Source organism: Salmo salar, chromosome 23 (assembly GCF_965601325.2).
Source record: "Salmo salar chromosome 23, fSalSal1, whole genome shotgun sequence".
NCBI classification, from domain to species: Eukaryota; Metazoa; Chordata; class Actinopteri; order Salmoniformes; family Salmonidae; genus Salmo; species Salmo salar.
In genome coordinates this window covers 24,935,528-24,961,216 of record NC_138313.1, presented here as the reverse complement: position 1 = coordinate 24,961,216, position 25,689 = coordinate 24,935,528, and the positions used below count along the sequence as shown (strand labels likewise).

Below are 25,689 nucleotides of genomic sequence, written 5' to 3'. Positions count from 1 at the left end.
GTGACAGAAAACTGAGCCAATCATTACAGAAAACTGAGCCAATCAGGCGCAACGCTCTGTATTTTCTGCTGGCTAGCCCCACCAACACAGAAAGCACTGAGCTAGGCTGAAACACCTGCATTTTGGAGCTGCCTTACTCAAGAAAGCAAAAAAGAGACCATGTTTGTATGTGGCTTTCTTTACTCAATGTTGTTCTTTTACGTTGTTTGCAAACTGATATGTGACATGTATTAATGCCAAAATAACATAACAATTATTATTAATTATTTATTTTTTACCTAAAAGTGTGGTGCTCAAAACAGGTGCCCTGAATGACGGGTCGCCACTGATCAGGAATCATTAACTAGATTCAGCCGCGAGACAATTTTTCTTTAGTGGATGGTCAGGGGGACAGAACATAATTTGAAATTATTTGTAGACTGCATATTGACCGCAAGAATGCCAATAAAACATTATCGTTTCTATCCTTGCTCACATTTGTATACGATCACATCTCTCCATTATGCGTGGGAATATTGGGAACAGATTTCTTCAATTAAAATCACTTGGAGCCAGGGGTTAAAGCCCCCAAAAAATCCCTCGACTGAAATTTAAGTTGATCTCAGATCGATTGTCTGGGGCCAAGTTAACCTCCCCTCGTGTAAGAAAGTCATGACCATCAAGCTGTTAGGAAAATACAATAATTTTGTTAGAACCCCTCAGAGAGGGGGTGAGAGGTGAGGAGGGCTGCCTTAATCGACATCCACGTCTTCGGAGCCTGGGGAACAGTGGGTTAACTGCCTTGCTCAGGAGCAGAACAACATATTTTTACCTCCCCAGCTCTGCGTTTCGATCAAGCAACCTTTTGGTGACTGGCCCAACGCTCCTACCTGCCAGGCTACCTGCCGTTCTCTACAGATGTTAGAAATAATGTCAAACCATTTACAGTGTGTTATGCATGTTTTCATGTTAATTTGGAGGGGGTATTTGTGTATCAGTCTAATTTAAGTGTTTGAACTTGTAACGCGGCTGCATGGGATTTTGTCAGATTATAATCAGGTGTGGTTTCGTTGCATCCAATGGTAGTGTCCACGATAAGGTAACGCAATGAGCCGCTTGTTGATTTGACAGCTCTAACACAGTTCCACCTTCAACAATGTCAAAACAACGCTATGTGGATGTCAATCTGATTTAATCTAGTCTGCTGGTCCTAACCCTCAATTTATCCTATCCTAACTTCATCCTAAACCTCAATTTAATGTGCCAAGCGATGATAGTTAGAGCAGTATTTCAGGGCCATTAAACACCCCCAGATACATCTGAATTCACCTCTACCACATGTACCTTTGGGCCAGAGCTCATGCTGATCAACAAGGCCAGAGCTTGTGCTGATCAACAAAGCTAATGATGGTGATACAAGTCTGTTCAATGACCTGAGATTACATAAAGTGGTTAAAAGAGCATCAGTTTCTATGTAGATAGTGAAAGGAGTAAGGAATGTAAACAGAGAGGGTTCGCTTCCAACGGCAATGTAAGCACTCTCTACATTAGCATTTCTATACAGAGTTTAAATCTAGAATCCTATTTTGAAACAATAACAAAGCAGTCACCCTGCCTCGGTTTTGGTATAAAGCCGAGGGATGGGCCTGGAGAAATGTAACCACTCTCAATTTCATAGACAGAGCTATGGATGCAAGGACTGGCCATACACAGTTTGAATCATGTTTTGAGGCTATACAGTGTTTGTTTAAATTTACGTTGTTTAAAAACATTGGAGTAAAACAAGCTTATGTGTGTTCTCGTGGGGTACGACAGTAGAACTAAACTCATCAGGCATTTAGAAGTTATGTTCTTCAAGAATCAATGGGTAGATATCATTAATTTATACATCCATAAATGGATGTAGCAACTAAGGATTCTAGCTTTAAAATGTAGACTAACATGCTGATTAGACCGGGCGTGCGTGTGCCATCACAAGCATGTTGATTTTGTCCACCCACACCAGACACAAATCAGGACACGCAGGTTGAAATATCAAAACGAACTCTGAACCATTAAACATTTATGGCAATGTAGCTAGCTAGCTTGCTGTTGGTAGCTAATTTGTCCTGGGATATAAACATTGGGTTGTTATTTTACCTGAAATGCACAAGGTTATATGGCGGTTGGCAACCAACTTTAAGGTGCATTACCACCACCAACTGAACTGGAGTATGGAGCTCAGTTCATCTTTCAATCACCCACATGGGTTTACGCTCCTAAAAACCAATGAGGAGACAGGAGAGGCAGGACTTGCAGCGCGTCAATCGTCACAAATAGAACCAAGTTCGATTTTAGCGCCTGACTATGCAGATGCTCGTTGGCGTGCGCAAGTAGTGTTGGTGCATGAATAAATAACGTGTACATTTATTTTGCAACGCTCGCACACCCGACGCGGGTAGTGTGGTCAGCATGTAAGCCGGTACAGTATCAGTGTCAATGTACTAATAACTGAAAGCGTAGCCTGAGTAAGTTATACAAGTAAGTTTGCTTTTCTGATTTTTTTGGTTTGTGCACTCAAAAACAATATTAATGTTGATCAAAGGATATGCGAGCAATGACGACATGTGTTATGTTATGGAGGATCACTCTTCTTGTTTTGATTAGAAAGTGAGTAAAAATCAAAATATGGACATGGCCACTGAGGATGACACAGGTTTCTCAACCCATAACACTAATTCAAAATAACACCATAACACTAATTCAAAAATACATTTGAGTTTATTCTTTACAATACATGAAAACCAAAGGCTTATTTTTCATTTCATATAATAATTTCACAATTCACACTTCCTTATCGTTCCACTAACACAATCAATAAGTACTATCTGAACAGCTTTATTGTGAACTCATTGCCTAGTGCTGCGCTGATCTCTGTATACATGGTATTGTATATGTGAATAATCAGTAGGTGTACAACTACCATCCACTGCAAGAGAACCTAAATAGCCATCACTAGCCAGCTACCACCCGGTTACTCATCCCTGCACCTTAGAGGCTGCTACCATATGTACATAGACATGGAATCACTGGTCACTTTAATAAATGGAACATTAGTCACTTTCATAATGTTTACATACACAGTTGAAGTCGGAAGTGTACATACACTTAGGTTGGAGTCAATAAAATGCATTTTTCAACCACTCCACAAACTACAATTAACACACTATAGTTTTGGCACGTCAGTTAGGACATCTACTTTGTGAATGACAAGTAATTTTTCCAACAATTGTTTACAGACATTATTTCACTGTATCACAATTCCAGTGGGTCAGATGTTTACATACACTAAGTTGACTGTGCCTTTAAACAGCTTGGAAAATTCCAGAAAATGTCATGGCTTTAGAAGCTTCTGATAGGCTAATTGACGTCAATTGGAGGTGTATCTGTGGATATATTTCAAGGTCTACCTTCAAACTCAATGCCTCTTTGCTTGACATCATGGGAAAATCAAAATAAATCAGCCAAGACCTCAGAAACAAAATTGTAGACCTCCACAAGTCTGGTTCATCCTTGGGAGCAATTTACAAACTCCTGAAGGTACCACGTTCATTTGTACAAACAATAGTACGCAAGTATAAACACCATGGGACCACGCAGCCGTCACAACGCTCAGAAAGGAGACGCATTCTGTCTCCTAGAGATGAACATACTTTGGTGCGAAAAGTGCAAATCAATTCCAGAACAATAGCAAAGGACCTTGTGAAGATGCTGGAGAAAACAAGTACAAAAGTATCTATATCCACTGTAAAACGAGTCCTATATCGACATAACCTGAAAGGCCGCTAAGCAAGGAAGAAGCCACTGCTCCAAAACCGCCATAAAAAAGCCAGACTACGGTTTGCAACTGCACATTGGGACAAAGATGGTACTTTTTGGAGAAATGTCCTCTGGTCTGATGAAACAAAAATAGAACTGTTTGGCCATATTGTCATTATGTTTGGAGGAAAAAGGGGGAGGCTTGCAAGCCGAAGAACACCATCCCAACCTTGAAGCACGGGGGTGGCAGCATCATGTTGTGGGGGTGCTTTGCTGCAGGAGGGACTGGTACACTTCACAAAATAGATGGCATCATGAGAAAGGAAAATTGTTGATATATTGAAGCAACATCTCAAGACATCAGTCAGGAAGTTAAAGCTTGGTCGCAACTGGGTCTTCCAAATGGACAATGACCCCAAGCATATTTCCAAAGTAGTGGCAAAATGGCTTAAGGACAACAAAGTCAAGGTATTGGAGTGGCCATGACAAAGCCCTGACCTCAATCCTATAGAAAATTTGTGGGCAGAACTGAAAAAGTGTGTGCGAGCAAAGAGGCCTACAAACCTGGCTCAGTTACACCAGCTCTGTCAGGAGGAATGGGACAAAATTCACCCAACTTACTGTTGGAAGATTGTGGAAGGCTACCCTAAACATTTGACCCAAGTTAAACAATTTAAAGGCAATGCTACCAAATACTAATTGAGTGTATGTAAACTTCTGACTCACTGGGAATGTGATGAAAGAAATAAAAGCTGAAATAAATCTCTACTATTATTCTGACATTTAACATTCATAAAATAAAGTGGTGATCCTAACTGACCTAAGACAGGGAATTTTTACTAGGATGAAATGTCAGGAATTCTGAAAAACTGAGTTTAAATGTGTTTGTCTAAGGTGTATGTAAACTTCCGACTTACATTTTTACATTTAAGTCATTTAGCAGACGCTCTTATCCAGAGCGACTTACAAATTGGTGCATTCACCTTATGATATCCAGTGGAACAACCACTTTACAATAGTGCATCTAAATCTTTTAAGGGGGGGGGGGTTAGAAGGATTACTTTATCTTCAACTGTATGTATGTATGTATGTATGTATATATATATATATATATATATATATATATATATACACATATACATACATACATACATATACATATATATATATACTGTATTTTAGTCAATGTCACTCTGACATTGCTCGTCCCAGTATTTATATATTTCTAAATTACATTATTTTACTATAAAATGTATGTTTTGTTATATACTACTGCACTGTTGGAGCTAGGAACACAAGCATTTTGCTACACCCACAATAACATCTGCTAAATATGTGTATGTGACCAATAAAATGTGATTTGACCTAGAGGCACGAGTCTAGATACCACATTGTTTTACCTGTAGTATGTGTGTGTACATAACGTAAGAAGCATCATGACATACTGGAATATCACATTTCCCCGAAACAGCAAATCCAATATCTAGCTAACTGCTAGCTTTGAGCTACGTTAAGCTTCACTATAAGGCTAGGAATCCAAACCAGTAGGGATTGTAGAAAATGATCAAATCAATTGATAGCTATTTTACAGAGCTTTTCATGTTTCATTCAGAGATCCCAATGCACCACAGAGGGCCAACATGCCCATACACATTTGTAAGAAATTCAAAAGTTGTCACTGCGTTTTTGCTTCATCAGAGAGGAACAATATTTCATCTAGGAGCTGGTTTCACAAATGCAGATTAAATACATCCAGGACAAGGTTTAATTCTGGTTTAGTTAATTCACATTTCAATATTTCATAGCACAACTATAACAATCTGGGTCTGTGAAAGCAGTTCTAAAATTCCAAGCTGGTGTTTGAACCCTGATTACAGTAGTGCTGTATAGATTACTATACTGTTGATTCCTTCTACTCATCCAGACACAAGACACAGTGCCTTCATAAAGTATTCACACCCCTTAACTTTTTTCACATTTTGTTGTTTTACAGCCTGAATTTAAAATGTATTAAATTGAGACTTTGTGTCACTGGCCTACACATAATACCCCATAATGTCAAAGTGAAATTATGTTTTTAGACATTTTTACAAATTAATAAAAAATGAAAAGTTTAAATGCCTTGACTCAATAAGTATTCAACCGCTTTGTTATGGAAAGCCCAAATACCTTATGGAGTAAAAATGTTCTTAACAAGTCACATAAATTACATGGACCCATTGTGTGCAATAGTGTTTAACATGATTTTTGAATGACTACCTCATCTCTGTCTCCCACACATTCAATTATATGTAAAATCCCTCCATTGAGCAGTGAATTAAACACAGATGCAACCACAAAGACCAAGGAGGTTTTCCAATGCCTCGCAAAAAAGGGCACCCATTTGTAGATGGGTAAAAAAAAAAAAATTGCAGACATTGAATATCCCTTTGAGCATGGTGAAGTTATTAATTACACTTTGGATGGTGTATCAATAGACCCAGTCACTGCAAAGATACAGGTGTCCTTCCTAACTCAGTTGCCGGAGTGGAAGGAAACCGCTCAAGGATTTCACGATGAAGCCAATGGTTACCTTAAAACAGTTAAGAGTATAATGGCTGTGATAGGAGAAAACTGAGGATGGATTAACAACATTGTAGTTACTCTACAACACTAACCTAAATGACAGACTGAAAAGTAGGAAGCTTGTACATAATAAAAAATATTCCAAAACATGCATCCTTTTTGGAATAAGGCACTTAAGTAAAACTGCAAAAAATTAGGCAAGGAAAATAACTTCATGTCCTGAATACAAAGTGTTACATTTGGGGCAAATCCAACACAACACATCACTGAGTACCACTCTTCATATTTTCAAGCATTGTGGTGGCTGCATCATGTTATAGGCATGCTTGTCATGGGCAAGGGCTAGGGAGTTTTTTGGGATAAAAAGAATAAAGCAAAGCACAAGCAAAATCCTAGAGGAAAACCTGGTTTACAGTAACACACTGGGAGACAAATTCACCTTTCAGCAGGACAATAACCTAAAACACAAGGCCAAATATACACGACTTGCATACCAAGACGACATTGAATGTTCCTGAGTAGCCTAGTTACAGTTTCGACTTAAATTGGATTGAAAATCTATGGCAAGACTGTCTAGCAATGATCAACAACCAACTTGACAGAGCTTGAAGAATAAAAAAAAGAATACGCAAATATTGTACAATCCAGGTGTGCAAAGCTCTTAAAGACTTATCCAGAAAGACTCACCGCTGTAATCGCTCCCAAAGGTGATTCTAACATGTATTGACTCAGGGGTGTGAATAATTGTAAATGAAATTTCAATAAATTTACAAAATTCTAAAAACATGTTTTCACTTTGTCATTATGGGCTATTGTGTGTAGATGGGTCATTTGTGTGTGTGTTTTTAAATACATTTTTAAATTCAGGCTGTAACACAACAAAATTTAGAATGAGTCAAGGGGGATGAATACTTTCTGAAGGCACTGTAAAGGCCCAACAGTGTTCCGATAGAGCATGCGCTAAGTTCTAGTAGTCAGATCACAGTATCAAAAATAAATACCATTAACAAGTCCTGCATTTCTGATTTGATTGAATGATTAGTTGTTGCAGCAACAGAGATGCTTGTGTCAGTATGGCATTACAGGATGTTGACACAGGTCTGCAGTACAGACTACTTTTGTGTAAGAAACGAGTAATGGACCGATCTGTGCTGCAATACCAACTTTTGGTTGCCAGCACTAAATACACCCATTTCTCCTGTATTCCATTCTGGTGATTGTGAAACACAGAAGAGGAAGATCAGAGGTCAAACTCTCTTTGTAGTCCAATGGTTGATAAGATGATTGTAACATCCTTTAACTGCATAGTGCGGTCGATTCATCATTTTGTTGTAGTATAAAAACATTTTATAAAATCAGCTATATTCAGCGTTAAAATAAGCCGTTTAAGACCAATTGTGAATAATATAGTTTTTAGCACATCCATAGACAGAATAACTCACACTGAGTGTACACCTGCTCTATCCATGACATAGATTGACCAGGTGAATTCAGGTGAAAGCTATGATCCCTTATTGATAAATCCACTTCAATCAGTGTAGATGAAGGGGAGGAGACAGGTTAAAGAAGGATTTTTAAGCCTTGACACATGATTGTGTATGTGTGCCATTCAGAGGGTGAATGGGCAAGACAAAATATTTAAGTGCCTTTGAACGGGGTATGGTAGTAGGTGCCAGGCGCACAGGTTTGTGTCAAGAACTGCAATGCTGCAGGGTTTTTTCTCGCTCAACAGTTTCCCATGTGTATCAAGAATGGTCCACCACCCAAAGGACATCCAGTCAACCTGACACAACTGTGGGAGGCATAGGATTCAATATTTGGAAGGCGTTCTTAATGTTTTTTACACTCAGTGTACATGTCAAGGTTACGAATCACTGCTAGTCAGAGCCTGCTGCTAGCTAGGCCAACACAGGTATATTGTAGGGCTCAGTCAGTGTTATGTGCTAAGCTAATAAAGCATGTTGGTAGGGTTGCCAGACCAAACTCATTACAGGAGATTATAAACATCCTAAACTGTAATGGGGCGTATAACTGTTACTGTCTGGTGTATCAGTGAGGAGGGAACCTGGTTAGAGTAAGTGCTCATGTTCAAGTCGGTCAGTGCATGCTTGTCCCATATCCAGGGGCTGAGAACTAATGTGCTTAAGGTCACTTGAGTGTGCACTTCTGGAAAGGAGTTAGAGAGGAGCCATTCGTTTGTTTACGTCAGATGTAGGAGATCCCAGTCCTAGAGGGCCGCAGTGTCAGCAGGCCTTTGTTCCAGCCCAGCACTAACAAAACTGATTGAACTAATCGTGGTTCAATATTAATAGCAGAAGCCTGTACACATGCTGGCCCACCTCAGTAGTCACCCATCCCAGGTCTACTTAGTGGTGGTGGCAGGCACGCTGACAGAGAGGTTCCTGCGGGCGGCGTTTGTGACCTGGCGCTGCTGGGTCAGGAAGGACTGACCTGGGGGCACCATGGAGGTGGAGCGACCCCCCAGACGGGCCTCGATCGCCAGCTTCTGGAAGCTCAGACTCTGAAGGAGGCGGAAGACATGCATCAGGAATGTTTATTTGAGTTGGAACAAAATCTCTGTATAAGTAACATTTGTAAATGGTACATTCCTGTCCTTTATTTTCAGAAGAAAATACAAGGTCAAAAATACTACGTGTCTATTCTGACTACATGTTCTAACCTTGTTGTACCATGCTGTTACAATCAGCTTCTCTTCATACTCTCTCAGCTTTGCCTGCTCACACTCCCTCTACAGAGAGACACAGAGAGAATGAGAGAGACGATCAATACAAGAGGTCGAGAGTGCATTGTGAGATAAGTACTGTGTATCCCCTTGTGAATGAGTGCCTCATGGCTAATGGTTAAGGGCCAAAGGTCAGGGCCAGGGGTTAAAGATCAGCGTTACCTCCAGGCTGAGGATCCTCTTGTCTCTGTCCGTCAGCTGGTTCTTTAGAGCCTGGATCTCTGCTGTGGCTGGGTTCAGCTTGGGGTCCAATGCACGGATTACCTACAGCACCGAGACAGAGACATCACTGGTGGGAGCAGCAGCAAGAGGCATGTTCTTTTTCTGCTCTTGTTATTTTTTGTCCAGCTGCTAGTTGGATGTGAGAAGAATGAATGAATGATTAAGGAATCACATTGCGTGCTTTCTCCAGGTACATCTTGTATCTCTCCTCCATGGCTCTCATGTCATCGTCCTTCTTCTTCAGAGCAGCCATCAGCTCCTCCAGTCTCAGAGCTAAGGGACAGACGGACAACACTCACTGGGGTTACTCAGAACTATACCGCCAGTGTTGTGGTCGCGTTATGGTTGTACTCACAGGTCTGTGTGTTGTCTGGCTGCAAGTCCTCCAGGAGTTCTTTCTTCTTCATGATCTCATCCTGCGCCTCGTTCAGTTGCACCCTGGATAATAAAACACCTTACTTTACAAATGTCTCTGTCAGGAGGAAGTATGGCTGTGTTTATACAGGCACCCCAATTCTGATCATTTTGCCACTAATTTTGACCAATCACATCAGATCTTTTCAGAGCTGATCTGATTGGTCAAAAGATCAATTAGTGAAAAAAAGATCTGAATTTGGCTGCCTATGTAAACACAGCCATAGAGGTCTCACAAAGCAGTCTGGACCAAACTTACATATGAGCATCCAGTTTCCTCTTCAGGTGAGACTGCAAATAAAGAGCAGTTGTAAGAGAGCGAACACACAGCTACTGTTACCTCACAGCTGCTACTGTACATATGAGTGGCAGTATTATGCAGTATTTAGGGTTCATGTTTGATATAGCAGTATACTGTAAGGTTATATGTCTGGTTGAACTCATGTTGTCAGTCTTGTTCCCTGGCCATGTAGGGCTTTCCGTAACTGTGTAGTATCATTGTGGTTGTGTATAATGGCTACACGGACTATTTGCATTGTGTGCCCCCCCCAACCCCTCTTTACACTGCTGCTACTCTCCGTTTTTCATATATGCATAGTCACTTTAACTATACATTCATGTACATACTACCTCATTTGGGCCGACCAACCAGTGCTCCCACACATTGGCTAACCGGGCTATCTGCATTGTGTCCCACCCACCACCCGCCAAAACCTATTTTACGCTACTGCTACTCTCTGTTCATCATATATGCATAGTCACTTTAACCATATCTACATGTGCATACCACCTCAATCAGCCTGACTAACCGGTGTCTGTATGTAGCCTCGCTACTGTTTACAGCCTGTCTTTTTACTGTTGTTTGATTTCTTTACCTATCCATTGTTCACCTAATACCTTTTTTTGCACTATTGGTTAGAGCCTGTAAGTAAGCATTTCACTGTAAGGTTGTATTCAGCGCACGTGACAAATAAACTTTGATTTGATATAGTGTATAAACTATAGTACAGAACTCACGTCATCAGTCTTGGCTCCCTGGCTCTGTAGGGCTTTCTGTAAATCCTCTACCTGCTGCTGCAGCTCAGTGACCCTCTCCCTGCTTAACCTGGAAGTACATCAGACACACAGGAAGTACATCACAGTCAAACAGGAAGTAAAAAAAACAAACAAGCACAGCTTACCTGTTCTCGGTGTCCAGTTCGGAGCGGGTTCTGTGTGCCACCTCTAGCAGTGTCTGTAGTTCAGAGATCTTGTCATTCTCTGATCCCTCCTGCTGCACACGCAACATCTTATTCTCATGCTGGAGCCGAATAAACTTCTCCCTGTACAGACAAGGACACACAGTTAGTGCAGTCAGTGTCTCACACACAAAACAAACACAACTATTAAATACAGGTAATCACCTGTACTCTACAGGTAGGATCTCAGCAGCAAGGTTATCATGGGTTGGACTACCAGCTGGCATCCCTGCCATCCCTGTGGAGAAACAGAGAGCAGATCAGTAGCCACGTGTCTCTGTAGGCTTCAGAGAGACACAGGCGGTGTTCGAAACGTGATGTATCATGGGTAAATTGTGACTGACTGATCTAAAAATAACATTGAGAAGTTCTTTAGGATGCATGGTGATTTGGAGATCAGTCAGTCTCGATTCGCCTTTAAAGTCGTCAGCAATGTCAAACGCGCCAACACTTTATCAACGAAAACCAAACCTCAACTACAGTAAATCTGCTTTCCAAACATATGCAGCACCAGTCAATCTACATTGTCAATGTTATGGTCCAATGAGCTACCTGCTTGTAGGAGCTGTTCCTGTTGAGCCTGGTTACATCGCAGCTCCTCATTGGTCTCCTTCAGAGAGTCTCGCTCAATAATGATCCTCTGATGACCATCATCATCAGGAGACAAGTCAACAGCATTAGATTATTGCTTAAAACATTCCTTTCCCTAATGTGTTTGCATGTCAGGGGGACCAGGTAGGTTGGAATAGAAAGTATTAGGATCCAGTCTGTACCTCTTTCTCCCTCATCAAGGTGTCATGTTTCTCTTCAAACTTCTTCTTTTCGTAAGCCAGGTTGTCTGCCCGCCGAGACTCCTCTGACAACTTCCGGTGCAGCTCCTGGACCTGGTAGGAAACAGGAATTCGATTTAGTAAGCCTCCTGATTGGCTGTTTGCCATTCCAAAACGATGTCTCCTCAGAGACGATTTGGTAAGTGAGGGCAAAAGCTTCAGAGTTCCGGCATATTGCTTTTCCCAACCCAGTTCTGTCAGACCCACAGGGCAGAAGGGAGGGGACACCTTTAGGAATTATCCTGTTTCTAGTATATTCTCAGGCATGTCTCACCTGTCTCTTGTATGTCTCTAGCTGTGCGCGGGCAGCGTTAGCCTTGCGTAGCTCCTCCTCCAGACTGACAGTGTTGTGCATGTAGGTCATGTTCTTCTCCTCCAGCAGTTTGACTTGTCTTCTCAGATCTCCCAGGTCCTCCAGTTTACGCCTGTATGTCTCCACTGACGCCTCCAGCTTCACAGCACGGTCCGAACAGCTCCTACACACACACACACACACACACACACACACACACACACACTTATAATTTATTGCATTTAATTGAATTTATAAAGATAAATAAATAGAACAGGCAAATCGATTAAAGTAAGGACCCAAACAACATATTCTTACTGGTCTTACTGTAGGCCGTCATTGTAAATATGAATTTGTTCTCAACTGATTTGCCTAGTTAAATAAAGTTTACATACCCTTACTTCAAACTGACCACTTCCTCTCTCCCACTCCCATTTATACACATTCCAGGTAGTGATGCACATCTCAGAAGATCTGATGATTACAACTGAAATAAAGGACCTAGAACACCACCAAACACACCTGAGGATATCGAGTTCGTCTTTAAGTGCTCGTGACTCCTCGGCCAGGCTGGTGAGTTCGTCGTTACGATGCTGAACCTCGATCAGCTGCTTCTCCAACTCCTCACAGTGGATACGGTAGTCATCCTTAGCTGCCTCTAGCCTACACACGCACACACACAGAGAGAGGGAGAGCGAGACATCTGTAAGTGCTGTGATGAATAACTCTGTCGTTCCAGTGTGATGTGTTTTCACTGACACATGACACACACACACACCTGAAGTTCTCCTCCTGTAGTGTCTCTAGCTGTATCTGTAGCTGGCTGTGTTTCCGTCCGGAGGGCGTGCTCGGGTCATCAAACGAGTCCAGCTGATTGGCTCGGTCCGTCAGCACGTCGTTCTCAGCTAATAGGCTGTTCCGCTCCTCCTGAAGGACCGTCACCTGACAAGGGTCAAACTAGGGTCAGAGGTGGACTGTGTCTCAATCTCAAAATATGAATTAGGAGCGAGAACATAACCCTCCAACCACCATTTTTTTTTTACAGTTCATCCAAAACGGAGGTACCACATGGTCACGGATGCCTGAAGAATGGGGAGAAAGGTAACTAAAAGAGTCTTTGAGAGATGTGATAAGTATCAATTCATCTCTACTGGGAAAGACCCGTTCTCGCCAACTGTTCAACAAACAAAGCATCATTATTACACCCTGAAAGTACAGTGCGGTGAGGCCACACAACACCTTCAACATGTTGACTAATAGGTTGAAAGGCTGGTTGGTTATTCTCCCTGACACACAGTCTCTCCTCTGTTCATTAGTCATGCTTTATGTCAGAGACAATACTTGGGAATAGAAGCTTTGTGTGTGTGAGTGCATCATTTTTTTAAAATTCAACCCAGCGTCTTCTCTCTACCTGTTCCCAAACACTACAAATGAACACACCCCGTAGTTTAGATTAGTGATACGATAGCGACAGAGAGCACGACAGGGTATAGATATTTTAATCCGCCTCGGAAACCAGCCGTTAGATGTTTTTTGTCCGCCTTGACGACGAGCAGCCATGTTGACTTACCTCTGTGTGTCCTTGAAGAGACACTGGTGATCTACTGCAACAACTCAATCTGGAGACACGAGACGAGAGGCCCATACAACATGGACTTGACCTAATCAGTAACCAGTAGCAGAATTTTGTCCTGTACTATGTTTTCCCCAGCCAGGCAGAGCAGGGTGTGGCAGAGAGAGCAGGTAGGGGGAGAGCAGTGGCTTAGTCTGTAAAACCACAGCCCTTCTGCTACACCAGCCACAGACAATAGCCTCTGGCATCACAGCACATAACACAGACCCAGTTTATACAGTACCAGGGTTGTGTGTGTCATTGATATTTGGTATCCTCGGCCACGTACATAGGCTTACAGTATGTGACCTTCAGATTACAAGCCTGCCGTTATGGGCAGACTAGCTGTGTGGAGGAGAAGGTGTTTTTTGTTTCCTTAAGTGTCCTCGTATGAACAACCTTTTAAATGTATGAATCCTTTATGAGGTAATGTGATTTGTGGATTCAAATAAAGTATTTAAAATGTGTGTGTACCTGTACGTCGAGCTCCTGACAGCGCTGGGCTAGCTCCTCCTTTTCTGCCACCAGATCTGCCAGGTCCTCGAGAGCCTTCTTCAACTAGACACACACACACACACACACACAATACAGCTCTAAAGCCTACTTCAGCAGCTCCAAGGAGAGACAAGCAATATCGCAGTACTAATTAAAGAGTCTAAGACAAGCAGTCAACTATTGAGATACGCAAACAACAACTATAATAAAGACAACAGCATTCTATTAGATGCCTAGCACAGTGGATCTCCTCTCACCTCTTGTTCCAGGTCCTCCAGTGTCAACTATAGAGAGACATGCACTGTCAGCAACAACACTATAGACTATTAGAGACCTAACACAGTGGATTTCCTCCTCTCACCTGTGATTCTACGTCCCCCGGTGGCTCTGCTCCAAACTGGGCCATGTTCTCTTTACTCATCAGCTAACAGAGAGAGAGAGCGACATTGTACAGGTTTGGTTAGAGCCAACTTCAACCCTACTCATTCACACGCCACAGGTGTTCTAAATGACTTTCTAAAGCCAAAGAGATGTCATGACATTTACTTTAACAACATCACAGTATTGGTAACTGGCTTTTTAAACACAAATGGGCAAATCAAACTTTGATTTGATTTATAAGATCCTACCGTGCATGACAAACTATTTGAAATCAATCAGAGAGAATGGCCCTGGTCAGGCCAAGCCTTACCTCCTGAAGGGCTGTCATCACCACATGCTGTACGGACTCCTCCAGAGTCATGATGACCTGGATGTACTCTGGAGAGGAAGAGAGAGAAAGAGAGAGGAAGGAAGGGAAAGAGAGGATTACACACTAATATGCGCACATAGTTCCCGTTTTGTGTGCCAGTCTGTTTCAGATTGAGCAGACTCCTTCGTCATTGTCTTGACAAAGCAACAATATAGTGTTGTTGAACAATTTTAGTTCAGCCTCTGTGACTGCACCATGTGCGTATATACAGTGCATTCGGGAAAGTATTCAGACTTTTTCCACATTTTGTTACGTTACAGCCTTATTCTAGAATGGATTAAATAAAAATAATTCCTCATCAATCTACACACATTACCGTTGATTGGAGTCCACCTGTGGTAAATTAAATTGATTTGACATGATTTAAGGTCCCAGAGTTGACAGTGCATGTCAGAGCAAAAACCAAGCCATGAGGTCAAAGGAATTGTCCGTAGAAAATAAATAGCTGTGGAGTGACGCTCCCCATCCAACCTGACAGAGCTTGAGAGGATCTGCTGAGAAGAATGGGAGAAACTCCCCAAATACAGGTGTGCCAAGCTTGTAGCGTTATAACCAAGAAGACTCAAGGCTGTAATCGCTCCCAAAGGAGCTTCAACAAAGTACTGAGTAAAGGGTCTGAATACTTATGTAAATGGTATTTAAAAAAATTGTATTTGTAATAAATTTGAAATGTCTGAAAATCTATTTTTGCTTTAACATGATGGGGTATTGTGTGCTGATTGAAGGGGAAAAAACTATTTCACCAATATTAGAGTAAGGCTGTAACAAAATGTAGGAAAGGTGAAGGGGTCTGAAAACTTTCCGAATACACTGTGTGTGTGTGTGTGTGTGTGTGTGTGTGTGTGTGTGTGTGTGTGTGTGTGTGTGTGTGTGTGTGTGTGTGTGTGTGTGTGTGCAAGCGTAATACCTTGCTTGCGTTCACATTTGACAGCACAGCCCAGTGTGAACTGCAGCAGTCGTCCCAGTTCTACAGGGTCTGAGTGTTGTGCCACCTTCACCAGGTCTGGCAGGGGAAACTCCTGGATCTGCTGGCTCAGGACCTAGTGACATAGAAAGAGAATATAACAGTTATAACTAGACACTAAACAGTTATTACCTGGACCAGGTCTGGGAGGGAGAAGTCTGAGATCTGCTGGTTCAGGACCTGGTGATGTCACGCCGTGACCATAGAGAGCCTTTTTAGTCTCTATTTTGGTTAGGTCAGGGTGTGACTAGGGGAGGGTGTTTCTATCTAGGTGTTTTATTTCTATGTTGGCCTGGTATGGTTCCCAATCAGAGGCAGCTGTCTATCGTTGTCTCTGATTGGGGATCATATTTAGGCAGCCATTTCCCCACTGTGTTTTGTGGGATCTTGTTTTGAGTTAGTGCATGCAGCACCTCTGATGTTACGGTTAGTTGTTGGTTTCCTTTTGTTTTGTGAGTTTCACTAAATAAAATATGTGGAACTCAGAGCACGCTGCGCCTTGCTCCGTCTCTCCACACAACCGTGACAGGTGACAGAGAGAGAATAGAACCAGACATAAAGGGTTTTAAATCAGTGCTTCTACTGACCTCATTGTAGTAATCCACCATCATCTGAAGGATCTTCTTCAGGTTGTTCATCTGGAGAAAGAAGTTACACACTCATCACTCTACATAAACAAAGTTTACACCTCAAAGAATCTCCTCACAGTGAGCTATGGAAACATTTAGAGTGAGTCTTCTCTGATCTGGAGAGGATATATCTGACAGGCCAATGGCTGGCTAAAATACTGAGAGCAGTCACACTGGCTTTTAGGTCAGTAGGGGAGGGAAAGAAGGAGGGAGAGGGGAAGGAGGGATAGAGGCAGAGAGGAAGGAAGGAAGGATTGCAAGGGAATTAGGGATAGAAAGACAGAGAGAAAGAGGGAGTGGAGAGAAGGGATGGACAGAGAGGTAAGTATGGAGTTCAGCACCTTCAGTCTCCAGTTATTCCCAACATCTTCTTTAATGCGACCAAGCCAACTCTCACTGAACCACGCTGGATCTCTGCATGGCACAACACACACACACACACACGCATAAGCATTGGACAAAAATGTCTACTAAACAACCGTATTCAAATCAGAAAATATCCAACCCCAGAATCTGACTGGGCTTAGACCCGACTCCAGTGTGTTAAATATTCAGCCAGGGTAAGACTGTCAGTATAAATTCATGTCTCTGCAGCCTGGACATATACTGTGAATTGTGTGTATGTGTATGTGCCTCACATCTGATGCAGGGCCTGAGAAATGGCAGCTCCAGTGGTCAGCTCCTCTACAGTCGTGCATGGTGCTGCAGTGTTGAAGGTCTGGAGCTGAGGGTGATACAAACAGGGAGAATAACACAGGATAGAGTAGAGACTGAGGAGAAGGGGAGACGCTGGGACAGGAATGAGAAAAGGGCGAGGCAGTTGGAGACACTGATATCTATCTCCATTTTCATTCATCGTATAGCATCAAGTTGCAAAGCCTGTCGTGAACCATCAAACACATGTCATGGGTGTGCAGATAGAAAAGCGACAAACCTTGGGTCAGAAAGAGAGAAAGCTTGTGTGTATTGAGACCGAGAGACAGCCCCAGAGAGAGATGCTTCTAAGCTCTGCTACGGTGGATTTGTGAATAATTCACCCTCCAGGACTGTTCTCCATGGTGTCAGATGACCACTAGCCTCAGCTCCCAGGCTTCACTCACGAGGTGAAAGTCTGTGACAAAGGTTGAGACCTCTAATTGTAGTCAGTAATGTAACTTTTGGATTACCCAAACTCAGCAACATAAAACTGGTTAATTTTTGATTACTTTCCCCTTAAGAGGCATTAGAAGAAGACAAAAAGTATCCATCAAGCGCATTGTGTGTGGTCAGACTCGCTCAGTTGGAACAAACTTAAAAACGTGCTCCTTTTTTATGCTGAATTTAATTTAATTGAGAAAACAGGAGAGCAAAAACTGTGTTTCCAACGGCACAGTTTAATAATAAAAACCACCGGAAAACAGAACAATCAATAAATGGGTACAAAACCCAACGCACACCAGAAATAATGTGCACAAGCACTTACAATAAACAATACCGGACAAGGACATGGTGGAACAGAGGGTTAAATACACATGTAATTGATGTAATTGAAACCAAGTGTGTGGGAAGACAAGACAAATCAAATGGAAAATGAAAGGTGGATTGGCGATGGCTAGAAGACCGGTGACGTCGACCGCCGAACGTCGCCCGAACAAGGAGAGGGACCGACTTCAGAGGAAGTCGTGACAGGGGTTTCGGTTATTAACAGTTGTGTAGTGGAGGGTATACGCAGCAGGTATACAACGTATACCCACTCAGTAGTGGTGCATGGGTAAAATCACAGGGGAAGCCAAGCCGATTCTGATGGTTGGATTATAATCATTGCCCAGTACAGAGAATACCAGTAAAGTACAGTAAAACCACAAGTCCAAATCCCTATCTCCATCCATGGCTAATTTAGGAAAGGCCCAATTTTAGCTAGCTGGCTCGCTAGCCACCAGAGGACAACAACACAACGAGATACAGCAATCCAAGCTGGCTTCTCTTGACACTTTTTGTTGCGGCGCCAGGACCATTCACAGTTGAGCTCGTTCAGTTTAGCTCAACGCTGATTGACACATTTCGTATAGTTTTTTTGTCAAGGGAGGCCAGATGCTCACCGGATTCCCTTGCCTTCAATGCTAAGGGGCGGTAAAAATATCATATTAGTTTGGACCACACTGTCATGGTGCTGATAAGAGATGGACCAAGGCGCAGCGTTTGTTCCACATATTTATTTAAAGTGAAACTTCTTCAACCAAAACAATAAACAAGCAACACAACGTGACTACGTGGTGTAACAAGAACCAAACAATATCCCACAAACACAGGTGGGAAAAATGGCTACCTAAATATGATCCCCAATTAGAGGCAACGATTACCAGCTGCCTCTAATTGGGAACCATACAAAACACCAACATAGAAATATTGAACTAGAACACCCCCTAGTCACGCCCTGACCTACTACACCATAGAGAACCAAGGGCTCTCTATGGTCAGGGCGTGACACACACAGCATCAGATAGATGGCCTACACGTAGAGAGACAGAGGGCGCTGTTTCACTGGCTCGGATGCTTTCTACTGTGAGATACATTCAGCCTCTTGCAAATTGAAAGAAAATTATGAAACGCAGAGAGACGAAAGATAACAGTGCGTCCATTCATTTGGTCCGGATTGTCATTGTGAACTACACAGATTGTATGTTACACTCCCAGGGGAAAGTATATACCATTTCCAGCCTTTCATAATAAAATAATTAGACCGCCCACAACTCTTCATCATCATTATTACACTATTGTTCTAAATCCAATCACCCTCTTCACCCTCATCATTCAGTTCATCATTCAACTCAGTCACAGTTGAGTTATTTGACAAAAGTAAGTGTCATAGAAACTACAGAATATGCTCTTTCTGATACTATATAGAAATGAAAATGTTTTACCTGCAAGTGACTGAAGGAGGATTTGATAAAGTGATGGTACTTTCCGTGCATCTGTCAATTACAAGATGAGCCCATCTCTTCATGTACAATTTGACAACTGATAAACCTAATATCACTCATCAGATTATTGTAAATGTAATATTGTCTATAGGTTAACTCTTACAATGTGTGAAATTAGTTTCAGTATAGTTTAGGTGTAATTTCGATGGGCCAGCTGTGCAAGCTGACTGGCATCGTTTGTTTCCCGCTCATCAACTTGGATAGCGTCAAAGATATGTTTTAAATTATTCTAAAGGCCTACTGCAACATGTAGCATGTATCCGCTTCCGTTACAATACATTTCGTTAATAATAAAGTCACAGTCAATAAAACAGTCCCATAACAGCTTATTTTTACAAAGTAAAACGTAAAAGAGAATGGTATCAACCAGCAAGGCATGCCATCAAACTATTAGCATTAGTGCAAAACACTGATAAATCGACATAACAACAATGTAATGATGAGTTTGTGTTGTTCTAAATTAAATCAACCTCTTCACCCTCATTATTCAGTTGGGCCTAATTTAAATTTGATTGTGAAGGAACTTGCACAATTATAGCCCATCCCATCCATGTGTCATTCATTCAGTGGGCTGGCATCGTTTGCTTCCTTGGATAGTCAAGGATATGTTTTGCATTATTCTAAAGGCCTACTGCAACTGTTGTATGTTTACGTTTTCCTTACAATAAATTTGATTAGTAATAGAGTTATAGTAAATAAAACAGTCCCATAACGGCTTATTTTTACAAAGTAAAATGTTAAAGAGAATGGTATCAATCCGCATGGCTGGCAGTCAAATTATTTTCTGTAAATAGGCATAACAAACTCATCATTACACTATTATATTTCTAAATTACAATCAAAGTCTTCTCCCTCCTTATTATTCAGTTAGGCCTAATTTAAATTAAATTGTGAGATCAGGTGCACAATTATTGCCCCTTCATCCATTTGTCATTCATTCAGTGAGAGAGATGCATTAGTGCCTGGCTGGGTACCAAAGTCCTACAGCACATTGTCTTGGCGGGTTAAGTTGGGAATAGGTGTGAAAAAAAATCTGTCCATATCGACAATGGTAAATAGGAGAGAACAGGTGGGTTTCCAAATCCACACAAGTGACCCATTTCCTGATTCCTTCAGTCCCAACACTGACCTAGCTCTCAACAACCATTCTCTCTGTTGGGTTTTCAGAGGTTAGCTTTGCCCACGGCTAGCTCCGTGTGAACTACAATTCCAAAGCTGTGCTTTAACGTTTAGAAAGGTAAAAAATTATCACTTGTAAAATGGTTTTCGAAACATGTTTCATATCAGAAATAAATAATTATTCAAATGAAAAAGATACACTTACTGTAGCAGATTTGGGGCGGCAGGTAGCCTAGTGGTTATAGCGTTGGACTAGTAACCGAAAGGTTGCAAGATCGAATCCCCGAGCTGAAAGGGAAAAATATGTCGTTCTGCCCCTGAACAAGGCAGTTAACCCACTGTTCCTAGGCCGTCATTGAAAATAAGCATTTGTTCTTAACTGACTTGCCTAGCTAAATAAAGGTAAAACAAAATTTCCACAGATCCATATGCTGTGTGCCTCTAATTGACAAACTACCCTTCCTCCCCAGTTAGGCTTACACACAGGTAGCTAATTAACACAGGTGGTCGCCTGTCTTCTGTCAACAAGCGATGTAACATGGAGATATGGCCGTGTGGGAACACTAACCATAACCCTATAAAAGGTGTGTAGTAATTGAACATTTAGTTTTTTGAGAAGTATTTATTTCTCACTGACATGAAAGATACGTTTCCAAAACCATACCGCAAGAAATGTGTGTTAACGTTTAGACCAGCAGGTCAATTGACCGAAAATGTATGTTTTGAGTTAGAATAGTAGAATACAATTATGAAATTTGGTTGTGCATCAGCATTTTTCCCTCTTGTTATGTCACTGACAGTCACTCAATTAGCCCATGTCACCTAACATTATTTAGATTGGTAAATTAGTTTAGCCAGGTATGTAAACGTGTAGTAATCATGGTCAAATTACCGACTGGGTGGGCCCCCATTGATTTTGTTAGTCACCCTCGCTGAGATATCATATACAAAACTGCAAATGTCTCCCAACCCTATGGCAAAATGTGTAGAATTACAGGAAATGAACTGTAAAACTGCACATTTATCTCTACATCCCATGGCAAAAAGTGTAGAACTGCTGGTAATTAACTGTAATACTTAAATTGTTTCTCTCTGCTGTCAAGGGGAGGGCTGCTAATATGTTTTGCTTGAAACAACATTTCACTTAGGGCACCCAGAAAACTAGGACCAGCTGTGACTAGGTGTACGTGTGTATGGATGTGGGTAAGCAGACCAGTGAGCCACTGTGGCCCCTCATGATGACTTCAGATTTTTTTGTGGCCCCCACCCCCATCAAAGTTGCCCATCCCTGGTTTAGAGAAAGCGTCGTGGCTCTTATAGCGCCGCCCCGCCTAAAGGTTAGCGTTTATGAATGGGCAAACACTAACCTACCTGCCGTAGGTAAACGATACCGTCATCGGTAAGAGAGTAAACATTCATGCAATCAGACGCTTTTTTAGAGCGCTCTCTGAATGAACAGAGGACATCATTGACATACTTACCCATATAGCAAGGCTCTCACACAACACCACTTTGTCAGTCTCCATTTCTCCGCGTCGGGTATGACTAGACATGGTAGTTCACTGCACCTGTCAACAACAACGCGGTTTCCCTTCCCTCTGCATTTGACCTCACCTGCGGCGGTTGGATCTCTAGCGCTAACTGCGTAATGTGGTCATGTTTCCTGGTCACTACGCTGTAAAAGCCCCGTGAGTTTCTACGTGAATGAAACGCCTATGGCACTGAGCTGACTGTAACAGACAGACCAATCAGATTGAATATCCGACTGACTGACAGGTCTGTGGGGATACGATGGAGCCAGTCACATAGCAAAATCAAACGTTTGTTAACCTCAATTATCTGAGATAGTTTCTCTCCCTATTTCACGATTTCTCCTCTACCTCAACCATAGTAAAACGAGTCATGTGAGGAATTAACTTTTTATTACAGTTTAGTTTGACACAGATAAAATAAAGGGAAACTCAGGTGCCTGGTATCATGAGAAGAAAATCCCGTCCTTTACCAAACCCAGGGCCGGATTAGGCATTGTTCGCAGACGCAAATTGAGTTAAATCCTGGACAAAAAACGCACTTTCATTTGAGATTCTCTATTAAGCATGCTTAGTCCAGGAGTAGGCTTAATCTTGGTCTGGGCAAATATTATGAATACATAAATAGATAAACGACTGAATATTAGTACTTTACTTTATCTAATAGAACATGTTAGTGCTGTGTCAGGGGCAACACATCACTTTACTTTTCTGGCATCAAAGCATTCTGGTCTGCTGAGTAATGTCTTGGCATGTGAAATATAAATATTATTGGTGGCCATTGCACCTCTGGCATCACTGTTCTACACAAAGCTGTTTTGAAAAGATAGGAGCTGTGTTCGAATACTCATACTAATCAAACTAACCATACTATTTGTGACATAAATTGAGTATGTAGTATGCTTATTGGTCATAGTATGGATATAGTTAGCATACCAATGTCGTACTACATTCGCCAAAATACAAAGTATACACGCAGTGGACACTATTTCCATGCTTTTAGGGCCCATAAAGCAATTCTTCAGACAATGGGCGTGGCTTCACAACGTTTTCAGATTTGAAGAAAATTGTGGAAAATATGCAGCCAAAGTCCGACAAGAGCGGATACAAATTCATTGCGTTAACTAATGTTAAGAAAATGTTGAGCAATGACTTTTCAAACAAGTTACATTACACGTTATATTGGCTGACATTTGGTTAGCTATGCTATCCTTACGAACCGCATAGCACATCAGTACAGCAGTATGTACTGGTATGTTAGCTAGCTATATAACGTTAGTTGGCTACTAATACATTGAACTTGCCAGTATATTAACTATATGCAATCTAACTAATAACCCAACGTTTATTGACTTGATTATTCACATCATTCTTAGCCTAGCTAAGTGGTGTTGTCGTTGTGCATTCTCAATGGACATTGTTAATTCAGGGTGCGTTCGTAAATTCGCTCTGGCTAGCTACTTCAATTTCATTGCACTCTCATCTGAAGCTAGCCAACGCTAGCCAGCTAGCCAATGTTAGATCAACCCTACTCCTCGGCCAGAGCGTCCAGTGTGCGCTCTGAACTTTCCGAGAGCGAAACACTATGAATTTAGGAACGGACAATCTGACAACGCTCTGAATTTACGCACACCCAGAGCACACTGGCACTCCAGACTGAATTTACGAACACACCCCTAGTAATTTGTTACGCTAAAAAGCTAGCAAAAGGTTGCATAGCAACAGCATCAACTTCTGGTAGACAGGTGTAGCACTAGTACGCTCAACTAAAAGGACACCGTTAGTTTACAGTATACTAAAATGAACTAATAGTATATAGTTTGTAGTATATACTCATTAGGTATGTAGTATACAGTATGTTGGTATGGGTATTCAAACACAGCTATGGACTCATCAGTCCATTTTATTGTTGAGGGTCTTATTGAGAGAAACCTCTGATGTTCTCTAGTATATTAGAACAGCTGGGGCCTTTTGTTCAACTTCATAGTTAAAAACACTATAACAATATTGAAGAAAATGAAACGTATTCTACAAGAGCCAATTTCAGTCCCTAAAAACACAACCCTATGGAACAATTGTTGGATAGCTTTCAGAATTAACCGATAAATTGGTCCACATGGAAAACTAAAGGCATAGAAACTGTAAATAACTTGATAATAGGAAATAAATGTATTTCTATTACAGAATTACAAATACATTTTGGACTGACATATGTACATACTATATGTTCAAATACATTCAACTTAAAAGTTTTATATCACAAAATTTCGATTTGAAATCTTTTGTACATCTGAACAATCTTGAAGGTTTCCTTTTTGAGTCAGAAAAGGATATTCATATGACAGGTAAGATATACAAAACCTTACAGAGAGCCTATCCAACTAACAATCTCTTAGAAAAAAACATACATTATGGGAAACAAGACGTAAAAAGAACTGATATTGGCACAAGATGGAGGGAATGTTGGAACATAACAAACAGTTAGCGAAAAAATGTGCGCTTAATCCAATATAAATTTATGCATAGAATTTATTACACAAGAGACAAAATTAACAAATTCTACAGCACAATGGTAAAACAAAAAATGACTCAATAAACCATGCGTTCTGGGAATGCTATAAAGTCCAAAAGTTATGGGCGGAGTTAGAAAGTTGTCTGTCAGATATTACAATGTAAATGTACTTTTAATCCGTCTGTCTGAATATTTCAAGACATGGCATAAGAGAGTGCAGTGAGATATTCATCTTGAAAAAACGTATAGTTAAAAACTGGAAATCAAACAATCCTCAATCGATAACACAATAGAATGGTCAAATTGTTTATTGTCTAAGTGTTGAAAGTATGTGGGCAACAGAGAGAAACAAAATGATGCAGTTTGAGGCCATGTGGCGAAGAGTGATGAGCAGGTGGGTCTGGGCAGGTGTGATGTGAATGTTTGTGAGCGTCTGTATGTTGTTATTTGTATGTGTACTATATATACACTACCGTTCAAAAGTTTGGGGTAACTTAGAAATGTCCTTGTTTTTGAAAGAAAACCACATTTTTTGTCCATTAAAATAACATCAAATTGATCAGAAATACAGTGTAGACATTGTTAATGTTGTAAATGACTGTTGTAGTTGGAAACGGCAGATTTTTTATGGAATGTCTACATACTGTACGTGTACAGAGGCCCATTATCAGCAACCATCACTCCTGTGTTCCAATGGCACGTTGTGTTAGCTAATCAAAGTTTATAATTTTAAAAGGCTAATTGATCATTAGAAACCCTTTTGCAATTATGTTAGCACAGCTGAAAACTGTTGTTCTGATTAAAGAAGCAATTAAACTGGCCTTCTTTAGACTAGTTGAGTATCTGGAGCATCAGCATTTGTGGGTTCGAATGCAGGCTCAAAATGACCAGAAATAAATAACTTTCTTGTGAAACTCGTCAGTCAGTTCTTGTTCTGAGAAATGAAGGCTATTCCATGCGAGAACTGCCAAGAAACTGAAGATCTCGTACAACACTGTGTACTACTCCCTTGACAGAACAGGGCAAACTGTCTCTAA

The 25,689-nt window shown here is 41.3% G+C and overlaps 1 protein-coding gene across 1 annotated transcript; it reads right to left on the bottom strand.

Moving 5' to 3' along the window:
* Positions 1–2,720: 2,720 nt before the first annotated feature.
* On the bottom strand, positions 2,721–22,264 carry LOC106584290 (protein Hook homolog 1-like). The gene is made up of 22 exons (XM_014169364.3): positions 22,093–22,264; positions 17,171–17,256; positions 16,874–16,946; positions 16,491–16,541; positions 15,847–15,979; positions 14,880–14,947; positions 14,550–14,612; positions 14,168–14,251; positions 12,860–13,023; positions 12,604–12,744; positions 12,064–12,265; positions 11,733–11,843; positions 11,512–11,599; positions 11,125–11,197; positions 10,903–11,043; positions 10,739–10,826; positions 9,981–10,012; positions 9,663–9,745; positions 9,480–9,580; positions 9,248–9,349; positions 9,023–9,091; positions 2,721–8,863 (listed from the first exon to the last, which is right to left on the bottom strand). Exons 1-22 carry the CDS (start codon positions 22,162–22,164, stop codon positions 8,705–8,707), a joined length of 2,184 nt encoding a protein of 727 aa, XP_014024839.1. The 5' UTR covers positions 22,165–22,264; the 3' UTR covers positions 2,721–8,704.
* Between the last annotated feature and the right edge of the window lie 3,425 nt (positions 22,265–25,689).